This window comes from Lepus europaeus, chromosome 18, assembly GCF_033115175.1.
Source record: "Lepus europaeus isolate LE1 chromosome 18, mLepTim1.pri, whole genome shotgun sequence".
Lineage (NCBI taxonomy): Eukaryota > Metazoa > Chordata > Mammalia > Lagomorpha > Leporidae > Lepus > Lepus europaeus.
The window spans coordinates 33,784,198-33,801,203 of NC_084844.1; the positions used below are offsets into that span (position 1 = coordinate 33,784,198).

The 17,006-nt window shown below is 45.4% G+C and overlaps 1 protein-coding gene across 1 annotated transcript in view; it reads left to right on the forward strand.

Moving 5' to 3' along the window:
* Nucleotides 1-255: 255 nt before the first annotated feature.
* PPM1E (protein phosphatase, Mg2+/Mn2+ dependent 1E) overlaps nt 256-17,006 on the forward strand; it is a 215,194-nt gene continuing 198,443 nt past the window's right edge. The window contains exon 1 of the mRNA XM_062216754.1: nt 256-836. Within this exon, the coding sequence (XP_062072738.1) occupies nt 385-836 (452 nt within the window). The 5' untranslated portion in view covers nt 256-384. The remainder of the gene's footprint in view (nt 837-17,006) is intronic.

Here is a 17,006-nt window from a genome sequence, read left to right on the forward strand (position 1 = left end):
GACTCTACTACGGACTCGACGAGAGGGACCCTGAGATTCTTCATTAGAACAGGTTGCTATGGCGACAGTCTCCAGGCAGCGTGGGCTGAGCTCGCGGTAGGGATAGAGGGTGGGCCGCCGCTGGACCCTGTGCGCGTGCCCGCCACCAACTTTCCCTCCAGACCCGAGGGGCGGCGCGCTCCGCCCCCGCCCCCGGGCCGCGCACGTCGGCGTTCGGTGGCGCGCACGCCTGCGGGAGCCCTCTCCAGGCAACCTAGTGCTGATCGCTCGTGCCGGTGCGGCCGTTAACCGCCCTAGCGGGAGCCCGAACCTCAGCAGCAGCCCCCTCCCCTCTCTGGGCTTCCCCCGACCCCCTTCCCGGTCGGCCCCGGGGCATGAGCAGCGATGGCTGGCTGCAGCCCTGAGGAGAAAACTTACCGGCGTTTTCTGGAGCTATTCCTGGGCGAGTTTCGCGGACCGTGCGGCGGCGGCGAGCCGGAGCCGGAACCCGAACCCGAGTCGGAGCCGGAGCCTGAACTGGTAGCCGCTGAGGCGGCCGAAGCTTCGGTCGAGGAACCGGGGGACGAGGCGGCCGCGGTAGCCGCGACGGAGGAGGGGGAACCGGAGCAAGACCCAGAGCCTGAGGAGGAGGCGGTGGAGGAAGAGGCGGCGGCGGCGGGTGAGGGCGAGGAGGAGGCGGCGGCAGCCGCGGCCCCGGGGCACTCGGCCGTGCGGCCGCCGCCGCAGCCCCCGCTGCCGCCGCTGCCCCCGCTGCCGCGGCAGCTGTCTGAGCGCATCACCCGCGAGGAGGTGGAGGGCGAGAGCCTGGACCTGTGCCTGCAGCAGCTCTACAAATAGTTAAGTAGCGGGGCTCGGCTGGGGGTGGGCCCGCTGTCCTCGACGCGCCGGCCTCGGAGCAGGCTCTCCCTGGCCCCCTGCCCCCCACTCCTCTCGTCTACTCCTCACCCCCGCACCCCGCCGCTGAACGCAGCCCGGCGGCTCGGGCTCGGCCGGTGGGCTGCGGGCTGCCCACGCCCGCCGCGGCCCCCGCGCCGACCGCCGCCTCGGAGCCGCTCGCCGGCTGGCTCGGGCCCTCCTCGCCCCTTCCCCTCGGCCGCGCGCTGCTCTCGCCACTTCACACTCCCCGTCCTCCTCCGGGAGGTTGCCTCCCAGCCCGGGCTGTGCGTTCGCGGGCTGGGCTCCCTGTTGTCTGGCGGCGAGGTGCCTCCTGCGTAACGGCCGCGGCGGGCACAGAGACCCCGGCCCGGCGTCCAGGAGAGGGGACGCCCGAGTCGGCGTTCCGTTAGGCGCTCGGTGTTGGAAGTGAGGAGCTCTTCGGGAACCCGGTCTCTTAAAGACATTTAACAAGCCGTACTGACAGAGGTGGGAAAGGATTGATTGAGAGAGAGGAGTAAGCAGAATTTTACAAGTGAGCCTTCAGGTGAGAGCCATAATTCATTAAAGTGGAAAAGTCAGGCTGCTTTGATAAAATTGCAATTAGGTACAGTATTTTCAGTCCATTAAGTGGGGGGGGGGTGCAGCAGATGGCTTAGCTACACAGATGAAAGTCTAAAATAGAAAGGTCAAGGCTTTGCCTTTCATCCCAGTTCTGGTTTTTATAGACTTGAAATAGATGGAGTTTACAATTGGCGTTTCTTTCCAAATGGAATTGTTCTGAAACAACTATCGATGGAGGAAAATACTAACAAAGCTTTGAAAACATTGGCAGACCTGGGAGTCTTTTGCCACTCAGCTGATAGTTTAATGAAAGGTGTTACTCTGACCATCCAGAAAGTTTACTACTGCAAGATTCACCGCAATTAAGTTCCACACTCACATCTTGGATTTTCTCAAAAGCCTAAATAAAAGAAAGGCCTGTTTTGTCTTCATCCAGCCTAATGGACACCCGGTCAAATCATTTTCCCGTTAAAGCTGCGGCTTAGCAGGGAAAAAAACATGTAACAAATCACCTGTAGAAGTAGACTGGGTTGATGTCTCAATTTATAAGCAGTCTAAAATTGTAAAATTACATTTTGGGAAATGTAAAAGATAAAATGGCGGGTAATACTGCTACCCTGAGATAAACAGCATTAACATTTTAGAGTATTTCTTTCTAGTCTTTGTAAATTATCATTAAAGATGTCATTTTTAACACTGAAGACACTTAAAGCTCTCTGCTTAAAATGTTTAGCAAAGTGAAGGAATTTATGTCAGCATCAGTCTAATTCTATTTTGACAATAAATTCTTACCTTTATAAATGCAGTTGCAAAATTAAACACGATGTAAACATTAGAGAATGTCCAAAACAATAATTGCCAGTTTAGTATAGCCCTGAACGTTTGTCATTCAAGAAGTTTTTCTTATTTTAATGATACCTATATCAAGATGTGTATTTTTTCACATGGAAAAGAAGCAGAATTAATTTTAATACATATAGAAATTGGGAAATGATTGAATTGAAATATATATAGAAATTGGGAAAATGATTGAATTGATTACATGTCCACCTAATTAAGAACAGAAGTTTGATTTTGAAATAAAATTAGCAAAATTATAATTGGAAAATATTTTATCTTAATCAGACTTCATCATTTAAACTGTATTTTGTTTAGAAGCTATTAATGTATTTTTATTCAGATGTAAAATGGCTGGCTTATTTATGTAGAATATCTTTAAGGTCTTTACAGGTTTCAAAAGTTTCAAAAAATATACTGCTGTGTTTAGTTTTTATTTTATTTATAAAAGAAAAATATTACTTAAACAAAGAATCAATGCTGAAAGATTGTAGGGATAGATTTTTCTGTCCAAGCACTTCATTTTATAGGTGAAAAAACTGTGAATCCAGATTCAGGAATGACAATTTATGTACAAATAATTCCAGTGTTTTCCAATGTAATCTCCAAACCTCAAAACTCTCCCTACATATTTGAAATATTGGTTTCTCAAATTTCCTAGGAAATACTTTGAAATAATTCTGATTACAAATATTTTGGAATTGCTTGTTTGGGGAAAGTGAAGTGAAGTTTTGTTTTTTTTTTTTTTAATTAAAATAAAATATCCACTCCATTTATTTTGAGATTTCTTAACAGTCTCTAAGAACTGTTACGCTTGGGGTGGGAATTTGACACGTTGAGTTAGATACTGCTTGGGATGCCTTGCTATCCCATTTCAGGGTGACTGGTTGAATCCCTGTTCCACTTCCTTCCATTTTATATACAAGATGTAGATACTACATAGATGGAAGGTCTCAGAAAAAAAAATGAAATTGATTCTTAATAGTGTTTTATGTCTACACTGGTTACAATTACTTTTACAAATGTGTTATAGTGGCCGGCGCTGCGGCTCACTAGGCTAATCCACCTGCGGCGCCAGCACACCGGGTTCTAGTCCCGGTTGGGGCGCTGGATTCTGTCCCGGTTGCCCCTCTTCCAGGCCAGCTCTCTGCTGTGGCCCGGGAGTGCAGTGGAGGATGGCCCAAGTGCTTGGGCCCTGCACCTGCATGGGAGACCGGGAGAAGCGCCTGGCTCCTAGCTTCGGATCAGCACAGTGAGCTGGCCGCAGCCCGCTGGCCACAGCGGCCATTGGAGGGTGAACCAACGGCAAAGGAAGACCTTTCTCTCTGTCTCTCTCTCTCTCACTGTCCACTCTGCCTGTCAAAAAATAAATTTAAAAAATGTGTTATAGTGACATTTTCTTCAATATTTTACTTCTCGGGTTTTAGATTTGGAACAGACACATCATTTTTATTTTGGTAAACTTAAAAGCTCAGGATTAACTTAAAAGAAGCAGTTAATTAGATAGGTAAAGGATTAAGGATTAAATGAACAAAATGTAGTTGTAATTAGCAACTTAAAAGTTTTCCAGGGCAATATTTAGGATAAATAGACCTTTAAGCTTCAAAATAAGAAATGCATTAGATGTTTCTCTACTAGATAAAACAACTTCTTGAAAGAAAAATAACAATTCACAAATCTCCTTGGATAAGATATACTTTTTTTTTTAAAAAAGATTTATTTATTTTATTTCAAAGAGTTAGAGAGGCAGAGACAGGGAGAGAGAGAGAGAGAGAGAGAGAGAGAGAGAGAGAGAGAGAGAGAGAGATTCTTCCATCCGCTGGTTCACTCCCCAGATGGCCGCAATGGCCAGAGCTGTGCCAGTCTGAAGCCAGGAGCTTCTTGTGGGTGCAGGGCCCAAGCACTTGAGCCATCTTCTGCTGCTTTCCCAGGCCATATAGAGAGCTGGATTGGAAGTGGAGCAGCTGAGACTCAAATCATTGCCCGTATGGCATGCCAACACTGCAGGTGGAGGCTTTACCCACGATGCCACAGTACTGGCTCCAAGAAAAACTTCTCTTGTGGACTACAAATACTTTTATTTTATTTAGTTTTAAAGATTTATTTATTTTGAAAGAGTTACTTAGAGGGAGAGACCAAGATAGATTGATCTTCCTTCCACTGCTTTACTCCCCAGATGACTTCAATGGCCAGTGCTGGGCCAGTAGCTCCATCCAGGTCTCCCCTGTTGGTGGCAGGGGCCTGAACACTTGGGCCATCTTCCATTGCTTTTCCCAGGCCACTAGCAGAGAGCTGGACTGGAAGTGGACCAGCCAGGACACGAACTGGGACCCACATGGGATACTGGTATAGCAGGCTCTTGTGTTATCCACTACACCACAAGGCCAGTGAGTACCTTTTTAAAATCTTTTTTAAGATTTATTTATTTATTTGAAAGGCATCTATCATCTATCTATCTATCTATCTATCTTCCATCCACTCGTTCACTGCCCAAATGTCTGAAACAACCAGAGCTGTGCCAGGCCAATGCCAGGAACTTCTGGCTCTCCTGTGTGGATGCAGGGGCCCAGGGACTTGGGCCATCTTCCGCTGCTTTCGCAGGCACATTAGCAGGGAGCTGCACTGGAAGTGGAGCAGCAGGGACATGAACCAATGCACACATAGGATGCCAGCGCTGCAGGCCACAGCTTAACCTATTTTGTCACACCCCAGCTCCCACAAATACTTTTTTTTAAAAAGATCTTTTGGGACAGGTGTTGTGATGTAGCAGGTTAAGCCCTGCTTAGGATTCCTGCACCCATATCAGAGTGTTGGTTCATATCTCAGCTACTTTGCTCCAATGCTAGTTGCCTGCTAATATGCTTGGGATGATGGCTCAAGTACTTGAGTTCCTGCCACCCATGTAGGAGACACAGATGGAATCCCTGGCTTCACCCTGGCCCAACCTTGGCTGTTGCAGGCATGTGGGGAGTGAACCAGTGGATGGAAGATCTCAATCTCTCTCTTTCTCTCATCTGTCATTCTAATTAATATAGAAAAAAAATTTTTTTTGACAGGCAGAATGGATAGTGAGAGAGAGACAGAGAGAAAGAAAGGTCTTCCTTTTTGCCGTTGGTTTACTCTCCAATGGCCACTGCGGCTGGCGCATCGTGCTGATCCGAAGCCAGGAGCCAGGTGCTTCTCCCGGTCTCCCATGCGGGTGCAGGGCCCAAGGACTTGGGCCATCCTCCACTGCTTTCCTGGGCCATAGCAGAGAGCTGGCTTGGAAGAGGGGCAACCGGGATAGAATCCGGTGCCCTGACTGGGACTAGAACCTGGTGTGCCGGCGCTGCAAGGTGGAGGATTAGCCTGTTAAGCCACGGTGCCAGCCTAGAAATATTTTTTAAAAGGACCATTGAATAAACAATTTTGTTTCAATATATTAAGCCTCTATAATCAATAATAAATTCATATAATACTTTTAGAACCATTTTTGCTGAATTAGCTTATTACCTGTCAATAAAAAAATTTGGAACCTTCAATTACTACTATAAAAATAACGTATGTTGGGGCTGGCTTTATGGTGTAGTTGGTAAAGCCACTGCCTGCAGTGCCGGCATCTTCTTTGGGTGCTGGTTCTTGTCTTGGCTGCTCTACTACTTTTTTTTTTTTTTTTTTACACGCAGAGTGGATAGTGAGAGAGAAAGAGAGAAAGGTCTTCCTTTGCCGTTGGTACACCCTCCAATGGCCGCTGCGGCCAGGTGCTTCTCCTGGTCTCCCATGGTGTGCAAGGCCCAAGCACTTGGGCCATCCTCCACTGCCTTCCTGGGCCACAGCAGAGAGCTGGCCTGGAAGAGGGGCAACCGGGACAGAATCCGGCTCCCCGACCGGGACTAGAACCTGGGGTGCCGGTGCCGCAGGTGGAGGATTAGCCTATTGAGCCGCGGCACCGGCCTGCTCTACTTCTGATCCAGCTCCCTGCTGATGACCTGGGAAAGCAGTGGATAAGATGACCCAAATATTTGGGCCCTTGCCACCCAACTGGGAGACCTGGAAGAAGCTCCTGGCTTCAGCCTGGCCTAGCCCTAGCCATTGTAAGCAGTTGGGGAGTGAACCAGCTGATGTGAGATCTCCCTCCCTTCCTCTCTCTTTCTCCCTCCCTCCCACTCCCACTTTCTCTCCCTCCCTCTCTATAACTTTGACTTTCAAATAAATTTGATTTTTTTGAATGCCCTATGTTTTGCTCCTTTCCTTAAATTTAAATTTTCCAAGAGATTAAAATATTTTCTAGTGACAGAAACTTAGGATTTCTGAGATGATGAGAGCTTTTAAAAATAGATGTTGATAACTTTGAAATAACTTGCAAATAAAAAATTTATAGGGGCAGGTGTTTGCTGCTGCAGGTAGTTCACTTTTTGGGACACCCACATCCCTTGTCACAGTGCCTAGTTTGAGTCCTGGTTCCTTTGCTTCTGATCCTGATGATCATTCCTGATGATGCTTACCCTAGGAGGGACTAGATGATGGGTCAGTACTTAGGTCCTTTGCCACTCATGTGGGAGATGCAGTTTGAGTTCTAGGTTCCTGATTTTAGCCTGGCTTAGCCCTGGCTATTGCAGGCATTTGGGGAGTGAACAACAAATGGAAAAATCTCTCTGTCAGTCTTGCCTTTCAAATAACATGAAAATAAACAACTAGGCCGGCGCCGTGGCTTAACAGGCTAATCCTCCACCTTGCGGCGCCGGTACACCAGGTTCTAGTCCCGGTTGGGGCGTCGGATTCTATCCCGGGTTGCCCCTCTTCCAGGCCGGCTCTCTGCTATGGCCCGGGAAGGCAGTGGAGGATGGCCCAAGTGGTTGGGCCCTGCACCCGCATGGGAGACCAGGAGAAGCACCCGGCTCCTGTCTTCGGATCAACGAGATGCGCCGGCCGCAGTGGCCATTGGAGGGTGAACCAACGGCAAAAAGGAAGACCTTTCTCTCTGTCTCTCTCTCTCACACTGTCCACTCTGCCTGTCAAAAAAAGAAAAAAGAAAATAAACTACTAAAAATTTTTAAAAATTTATAACATATGGTAGATAGGAATATGAGGCTTCTTGTGAATGTGATGTGGGTCAATATTTTGCATTTGATTTCTCTGTACAATATTATGGATGTAATCTAGAGGAAACAAATACAGTGAAGTCTCTATACTAGGGTTATATGTCATCACATTTTCAGAGCAGTTGCTTCCTCAGTTACTCAGTTAGTCTAGGTTGGGCCTCCCAAAGGGGAAACAGATATCCCAGCAGCCTGGCAAAGTTAAATAGTTCCAGATGGTTTGCAGTAGTAATGAGGGTAGTACTTTAAAAGTGGCTTGGAAGATAAAATCACTGGTTAGAGACAGTAAGAATTGTTTTATTGAATTGTGTGAGTCATTAATGAATTTGAGATAGTTCAGAAAATTATTAAACTTTATCTCCATATATACGCGTTGCATAAAAATGGGAAATGCATGATTACAAATTATATAATATCACTCATTTTAAAGTTTTTTTTCATACTAAAAAGTAATAAATTGTAAGTAGAGAAAAATAATGTGGACAAAGAAGAAAGTAAATGTCATTCAGTGTTAATCATACTTTGTAGGTTCTTCTACCTCTGACTGCTACTTTTCTGTGAACATTTATTTTTTTTTAATTATTTATTTGAAAGAGAGAGCAACAGAAGGAAAGGGAGAGACAGAGATCTTTCATCCTTTGATTTCAAATGGCCTCAACACCCAGGGCTGGGCCAGTCTGAAACTAGGAGCCAAGAATTTCATCCTGTTTCCCGAATGAGAAACAGGCCCAAGGACTTGCGTGATTAACAGCTCTCTTCCCAGGCGCGTTAGCAGAAAGCTGGAGTGGAAGTGAAGTAACTGGGACTCAAACAAGCACCCTGATAAGGGATGTAGGCATCATTAAATGAGTGCTTCGCCCATTGTCCCATAGCAGTGGCCCCCTCTGTGAAATTTTATATTCTGCACCTCCCCTTATGTTGCTGTTTTCTCTTGACCTTCTTCTCAAGTCTGGTTGACCTACTTGTCCCTAGTCAATATCAGTCTCCCATGTAACTTTGGTTACTGCATTTATGCTGATGGCTTCCAACTCCTATCTCCATCCTTGCTTTATTAATGGAACAGCTCTACCTGGATGTCTAAACGTTTGCCTCCTCAAATTAAGCTGTCCAAACTGATTTCTTTTTTTAAGATTTATTTATTTATTTGAAAGTCAGAGATACACAGAGAGAAGAGAGGCAGAGAGAGAGAGGTCTTCCATTCAATGGTTCACTCCCCAATTGGCTGCAACAGCCAGAGCTGTGCCGATCCGAAGCCAGGAGCCAGGAGCAGGTCTCCCACTGCTTTCCCGGGCCATAGCAAAGAGCTGGATCGAAAGTGGAGCAGCCAGGTCTCAAACCGGCGCCCATATGTGGTGCCGGTGCTTCAGGCCAGGGTGTTAACCCGCTGTGCCACAGCACCGGCCCCCCCCCAAACTGAATCCTGTCCTCTAACCCTCTCTCCCTCCTCAAAACAAACAAAAGCAAAATGTGATACTCTTTTTGGTGGGCCCATCTCTGACTTTTACTCTTTACATTCAGTCAACATGTATTTCTAATCCTGCCTTGCAAATATCTCGTAAATATGTCTGCTTTTCATTCTTTTTATTTTTATTTATTTATTTATTTGACAGGCAGAGTTAGACAGTGAGAGAGAGACAGAGAGAAAGGTCTTCCTTCCTTTGGTTCACTCCCCAAATGGCCGCTATGGCCGGTGCACTGCACTGGTCTGAAGCCAGGAGCTAGGTGCTTCCTCCTGGTCTCCCATGCGGGTGCAGGGCCCAAGTACTTGGGCCATCCTCTGCTGCCCTCCCGGGCCACAGCAGAGAGCTGGACTGGAAGAGGAGCAACCAGGACAGAATCCGGTGTTCCGACCGGCGCCGCAGGCGGAGGATTAGCCTAGTGAGCCGCGGCGCTGGCCTGTTTTTCATTCTTACTGTCACTGTTATCTTACCAGTGTCAGCAATGTATTTTCTTCAATGTAGCCAAACTGATTTCCTCTAGGAAATTGTCTAATTATTGCGCTGCTTAAATACTTTTATCTTTTACTTGGCATTAGCCAAACTGCAAGGTTATGGGCATAGTCCTCCAAAGTACCAATTCTGTTTCAGACTTGACCCCAACTATAAGGAGTCAGGGTCCCTCTACAAAGTTAGAGTTAGAAGAGTGCAAGACTACTTTTACCTCTGGCATTAACTGCAAACTTTGAGATTTCCCAGAACCACTCTCAGATTTAAAAACTCATTAAAAAGACTCACAGACCTATGAAAGTTATTATACTCTAGGATATGATCCATTACTGGAATAGATACAAATTAGAACCAGCCAAAGGAAGAGATACTTAGGGTACAGTCTAGGAGGGTCATAAATATCATTTTCCTCCCAGCATGAATATATATGGCAGTACACCCAGAATAGTTGCAAAAAAGAAACTTACTTGAACTTCAGTTTCCAGACAAATATCGTTATAATAGTTGAAAACAAACAACCAACCTAAAAACCAAGCAAAAACAGGGGCAGGTATTTAGCCTAACAGTTAAAATACCAGTTTCCTACTACAGACCCTGGGAGGTAGGCTGATAGCTCAAGTGATTGAGTTCCTGCCATCCTTGTGGGAGACTTGGATTGAATTTCTTCCCCCTGGCTTAGGCTCCAGCCAGGTCCTGGCCAATGTGGGCATATCATGCCAGGTGTTTGGGGGGAAGGAACCAGTAGATGACAGCTCTTTATTTACTCTTGAGTAAGTAAATGAATGAATAAAATTTTTTAAAAAGTTAATCTCTAAATAGCTCTTTACCAAAAAATCAAATAAAAACCCCACAATATGTGGATCATAAAAAATTCATGTGTTGTAAAAATATAAAAACATAGACCAGAAGGATGTATTCCCAGAATCTTCAGATTACTTCTGGGAAGAAAGAAAAGGGAATGGGTTTAGAGCAGAGTTAGAACAAAATCTTTAATGCCATATGAAATGATGTTTTCCTTAAAATACTCTGAGACAATTATAATAACTTGTTGAAAGTAGATGATGTAATAATTTTTTATTCTGTTACTTTCCAAATCTTTAAATTATTTCACAGTGCCAACAGTCACGTGTTACTTAACTATAAGGATGTATTCTGAGAAGTGGACCACTAGGTGATTTTGTTATCCTACGAATAGCATAGAGTATAATTCTACAAATTAAGGTGGCTGCGAAGTTACCTGGAGATAAAATCTTATGGGACCACTGTTGTATATGCAGTCTGTTATTAACTGAAATTATGTTGTATAAGGCATGAATGTGTTGTGTGTGTGTAGATTATTTATATTTGAGGACATTTTTAAACTCTATATCACAAGCCTTAACTATATAGATAAAACCTAGTGATAGCAACACTTGAGAAATAGATCCTAAGAAAACTAGAGACATGCTCAAAAGGTGACCATCATGACATTCTCAGACTAACTCAAAATCTGTAGCATTTAAAATGTCCAATAGCATTGTGATCAGATTATTAAATATTTACTTAAAAATTTCATAGAACATAATATACACATATTTTCACTTTATTTTTTAAGTAGATTATGATTATGGGCATTTTAGAAGAGGGAACTGCCTAGAAAAATGCCCAGGCAGGCGTTGTGGCACAGTGGGTAAATCTAACATGTGAGTGCTTGTTTGAGTCCCAGCTGCTCCACTTCCAATCCAGCTCCATGCTCATGTGCCTGGGAAAGCAGTGGAAGATGGTCCAAGTGCTTTAGCTCCTGCCACCCACTTGGGAAACTTGGAAGAAACTCCTTGCTCCTTGGCCTAGCCACAGCCATTGTGGCCATCTGGGGAGTGAACCAGCAGATAGAAGATCTCTGTCTCCTTCTCTCTCTGTAACTCAGACTTTCATGTAAATAAATAAATATTTAAAAAAGAAAAAAAATCTGCCCAGTTATGTTCAGTAGGAGTATGATATGAGCCACATATGTAATTTTAAAATTACTACATTTGGAGGCATTTGCATTTCATTGCTATCTTTCATTTGCCATCATATCCCCAGGTCCTGCCTATGTTGCCAAGTCCATATATAACATGCAATTAATATTTGCTGATGGAATGAATGAGCTAAAAAGTTAAAAAAATCTTTCTTACTATTTTAACCATTTAAAAAATTAATTTTAACACTTATTTTAAAACTTTTTGTTACAGAAAATTTGAAGTATGTAAAAAATAGTGTATTCATCATTGAACCTCAGCAATTATCAAACTTGTTTAATTTGTATTTCACATATTCTCTTGGTGCGGTGGGCATCTTAACCAGTAATCCAAACACCCACTCCATGCTCAAATTTTTGATAGGGTTCTTCTGGGCATTTGGGGAGAGAACTAGCAGATGGAAAATCTCTGTTTCTCGGTCTTTTAAACAAAAGGAACACAAATAATTAAAAGGTGGAAAGAAAGTGAATTTTTAAAAAAGATTTATTTATTTGAAAGAGTTACAGAGGCAGAGAGAGAAAGAGACGTCTTCCATCCACTGGTTCACTCCCAACAGCTGGAACTGTGCTGATCTGAAGCCAGGAGTCAGGAGCATCTTCTGGGTCTCCCACGTGGATGCAGGGGCCCAAGGACTTGGGCCATCTTCTGCTTTCCTATGCCACAGCAGAGAACTGGCCAGAAATGGAGCAGCCAGGACTTGAACTAGCACCCATTTGGGATGCCGGTACTGTAGGTGGTAGCTTTATCCACTAAGCTACAGCACTGGCCCTGAGTTTTAAATACTTATTTAACTTCATATTTCTAAAACATTTCTATTTCAACATGTAATCCATATTAAAGCATTTTTAATGATATATTTCACATTTTTATAGAAGTCTTCAGAATCTCTGTAGGTTTTGGTTTTATACTTATAGTACCTCTCAACTTGGAGCATCACATTTCTTTTTTTTTTTTTTAAGATTTATTTTTATTTATTTGAAAGACAGTTACGGAGAGAGGGGAGAGAGACGGAGGGGGGGCTTTCATCCGCTGGTTCACTCCCCACATTGCAGCAATGGCTGGAGCTGCGCCGATCTGAAGCCAGGAGCCAGGAGCTTCCTCTGGGTCTCCCACATGGGTGCAGGGGCCCAGTGTCTTGGGCCATCTCATACTGCTATCCCAAGCCATAACAGAGAGCTGGATCGGAAGAGGAGCAGCCAGGACTAGAACCGGTGCCCATATGGGATGCCAGCGCTTCAGGCCAGGGCGTTAATCCGCTGCGCCACAGCACCGGCCCCTGGAGTAGCACATTTCAAATACTTAATAAACCTGAGGGGTTAGTGGCTACCATACTGAACAGTACAGATTTAGATTTAATATTTAAAAAACAACTGCAAAAGAATTTTTTTTTTTTTAATTTGAAAGAGATAAATTGTCGATTTGCTTGCTTGCTCCTAAGATGCCCTCAACAATTGAGATTGGGCCAGGCCATAGCCAGGAGGCAGGAACTCACTCTAAGTTTCTCACATGCATGACACGGACCCAAGTACTTGAACTATCATTTGCTTTCTCTTAGGGTGCACTGATATCAGCAGGCAGCTGGATTGGAAGCAGAGCCAGGACTTGAACGAGACACTCTGATATGGGATGCCAACATCTCAAGTGGCAACTTTTGCATCACATGCCTGCCCCACAAAAACTTTAATTCTATAAATGATATGATTTGTCATTTCAGAATCCTATATAAAAGGGACTGGCTTTATGGCAACACAGATTAAGGTGCTGCTTGTGATGCCAGCATCCCATATCAGAGTACTGGTTCAAGTCCCAGCTATTTCACTTTTTTTTTTTTTTAAAGATTTTATTTATTTATTTGAAAGGCAGAGTTACACAGAGAGAGAAGAGACAGAGTGAGAGAGAGAGAGGTCTTCATCCGATGGTTCACTCCCCTGTTGGCCGCAACGAATGGCCAGAGCTGAGTTCCAATCCGAAGCCAGGAGCCAGGAGCTTCTTCCAGCTCTCCTATGCAGGTGCAGGGGCCCAAGGACTTGGGCCATCTTCTACTGCTTTCTCAGGCCGTAGCAGAGAGCTGGATTGGAAGTGGAGCAGCTGGATCTCGAACCTGCGCCCATATGGGATGCCGGCGCTTTAGGCCAGAACATTAACCTGCTGCGCTATAGTGCTGGCCCCCTCACTGGTCTTGTTTCAGGGTGTTTTTAGTGGTACTTCCTCTTGAAGGAACATGCTTCTCTGTAATCCTTGCTTTTTATCCTGTAGCATGGCAGAGGACAGTGGAGCAGCCAAAACACAAAAGTACTGTTTGCACATGGATAAAGACTGGTGGCCGGCGCCATGGCTCACTTGGCTAATCCTCCGCCTGCGGTACCGATACCCCAGGTTCTAGTCCCAGTTGGGGCGCCAGGTTCTGCCCGGTTGCTCCTCTTCCAGTCCAGCTCTCTGCTGTGGCCCGGGAAGGCAGTGGAGGATGGCCCCAGGTCTTGGGCCCTGCACCTGCATAGGAGACCTGGAAGAAGCTCCTGGCTCCTGGCTTTGGATTGGCGCAGTGTGCCGGCCATAGTGGCCATTTGGGGGGTGAACCAGCAGAGGAAGACCTTTCTCTCCATCTCTCTCTCTCTCTCTTTCTCCCCCCCCCCCCCACTCTCTAACTCTGCCTGTCAAAAAAAAAAAAAAAAAGAGAGAGAGACTGTGGTGATTTTGTATCCTGGAAAGTTCACGTTCTTTTTTAAAGATTTAGTTATTTATTTGAAAGAGTTAGAGGGAGAGGCAGAGAGAGAGAGAGAGAGAGAGAGAGAGAGAGAGAGATCTTCCATCTGCTGGTTTACTCCCCAGATGGCTGCAGCAGCCAGAGTTGGGCTAGACTGAAGCCAGGAGCCATGAGCTTCTCCAAGATCTTCCATGTGAGTACAGGGGCCCAAGTACTTGGGCTATCCTTTACAGCCTTTTCAGGTGCATTAGCAGGGAGCTGGATGGGAAGTGGAGCATCTGGGTCTTGAACTGGTGCCCATATGGGATGCTGGCACTCTAGGCAACAGTTTTACCCTCTATGCCACAACATCAGCCACAGACATCTCATTTTTTTTTAGTTTTTATTTACTTATTTATTAAAATTTTGTTTATTTACTTGAAAGAGTTACACAGAGAGAGGAGAAGTGGGGGTAGGGATCTTCCTTCCGATGGTTCACTCCTCAATTGGCTGCAATAGCAGGAGCTTCTTCCAGATCTCCCATGTGGGTGCAGGGGCCCAAGGACTTGGGCCATCTTCTACTGCTTTCCCAGGCCACAGCAAAGAGCTGGGTCATAAGTGGAGCAGCCGAGTCTTGAACTGGTGCCCATATGGGATGCCAGTGCTTCAGGCCAGGGTGTTAACCTGATGCGCCACAGCGCTGACCCCTAGGTCTTATTTATTTGAGAAAGGTAGAGTTACCGACAGAGAGGGAGAGAAAAAGAGAAGGGTCTTCCATCCCACTTCCATCCCCAAATGGCTGCAATGATTGGAGCTAGGCTGATCCAAAGCCAGGAGCTTTCTTCCAGGTCTCCCACGCGGGTGGAGGGGCCCAAGCATTTGAGCCAACTTCTGCTGCTTTCCCAGGCCAAAGCAGAGGACTGGATTGGAAGAGGAGCAGCTGGGATATGAACTGGTGCCCATATGGGATGCCTGCACCACAGCACAGCCCCATTTCATATTCTCAAAGTAGGAACTGGGGCTCTGCACCAGACATTTCTAGTGTTTCCTTTTCTGTTTTGAAGAGGGATAGAGGAGATGCTTTGAGAGAGGCATGTTCTCATAGTGAGTTGTCATTGCCAGAAAGGCTTGTGTGTGTGTGTTTTCAGTTACAATTATTTGAGAGCTGGAGCACAAAAGACAGATTGAGATAGAGACAGGAATCTTCCATCTGCTGGATCGCTCTCCAAATGCCCACAACAGCTAGGACCAGGCCAGACTAAAGCCAGGAGCCTGGAATTCCATCTTGATCTCTGAGTGTCAGGGAACCAAGTACTTGAGCCATCATTTGCTGCTTACTAGGGTGTGCATGAGTAGGAATCTGAATTGGAAGTAAAAGTGGGACTCTATCCCAGGCACTACAATATGGGATGCAGGCATCCCAAACCATGGCGTTACCTGATACACAACCCTGCCCTGTTTGTTTTCATTCCCACTAACCTGGTCCAAGCTACCATCAGCTCTAAGCAGTGCTCTTAAACTGATTTCTGCTTCCATATTTCCTTCTCTTCAAATATTTCTCCATCCTGCAATGAGAATGCTCTTTTAAATTTGGAAGTAGATCATCTTGCTTTTTTGAATAAACTCATTGGTGTCTTCAGATTGTGGTTAGAGTATAATTCAGCATGCTCGGTGAGGCCTACAGAGCCCTACCTAATCCCATCCCTACCTGCCTTACCTGGTCTCACCTTGACCTGTTCTTTATCAGTTACTATGCTGTAATCACTATGGTTGTGATTTTAGTTCCCAGAATCTGCCATATCTGCCATGTTTTTTTCCAGTCTCAGGCCTTCTGTATTTTTGTTTTCTTTCTTTTCCTTTTCTTTTCCTTTTTAAAAGATTTATTTGTTTACTTGAAAGAGTTACAGACAGAGACAGAGAGATACTTTCCATCCACTGTTTGACTTCCTAAATGGTTGCAATGGATCTGGCTGGGCTAGGCTGAAGCCAGGAGCTTCATCTCAGTCTTCCACATGGATGGCAGGGTCCCAAGTACTTGGGCCATCTTTGGCTGCTTTCCCAGGTACATTAGCAAGAAGCTGGATCAGAAGTGGACCATCTAGGACATGAACTGCAACCCATTTGGGATGCTGGTGATGCAGGCAGTGGCTTAACCTGCTATGCCACAATGCTGGCCCCTGTGCATTTGTTTTCTTTGCCCAAGCAGTTGTTGTTGTTGTTTTTTTTTTTTTTAACAGAGTGGATAGTGAGAGAGAGAGAGAGAAAGGTCTTCCTTTTTGCTGTTGGTTCACCCTCAATGGCCGCTGCGGCCGGCGCATCGCGCTGATCCGAAGCCAGGAGCCAAGTGCTTCTCCTGGTCTCCCATGCGGGTGCAGGGCCCAAGGACTTGGGCCATCCTCCACTGCCTTCCCGGGCCACAGCAGAGAGCTGGCCTGGAAGAGGGGTAACTAGGATAGAATCCGGCGCCCCAACCGGGACTAGAACCCAATGTGCCGGCGCCGCAAGGCGGAGGATTAACCTGTTAAGCCACGGCGCCGCCCCCCCCCCCCCCTTTTTTTTTTCCAACTGCTCAACTCTAACTAGGTTTTACCTTAAATGTCTTTCCTCAGAGAAGCATTTCTTTACCTCTGATTTGCAATCCTGCTTCATGGTTTTCATAGCATCCTTTTTTCTTCTGTATGTACGCTTACAACAATTTTAACTTGCATACACACACATTTCAGTTGTTTCATGTTAATGTCTCTTTCCCAGACTGGTTACAAGAGATAAAGAATGTTTTGTTCACCTTTGTGTGTTCAGTACCTAGTGTAGGATACACAGAGTAAACACTCAATAAATGTTTGTTGAATAAATTTTTAACTTTTTCACCACTCTATCAGATTTTGATTCCAGTTTCCTATAGAACTGTTCTCATCCCCTCCTTTCTCTGCTCTCCTCTGAAAGGTAGAGGATAAGGGAAGAGAATTTCTCATTTTCCCCTTTCACTTCAAACTTGGCTTTATACTTTGTTTTGTGTTTGTTAACA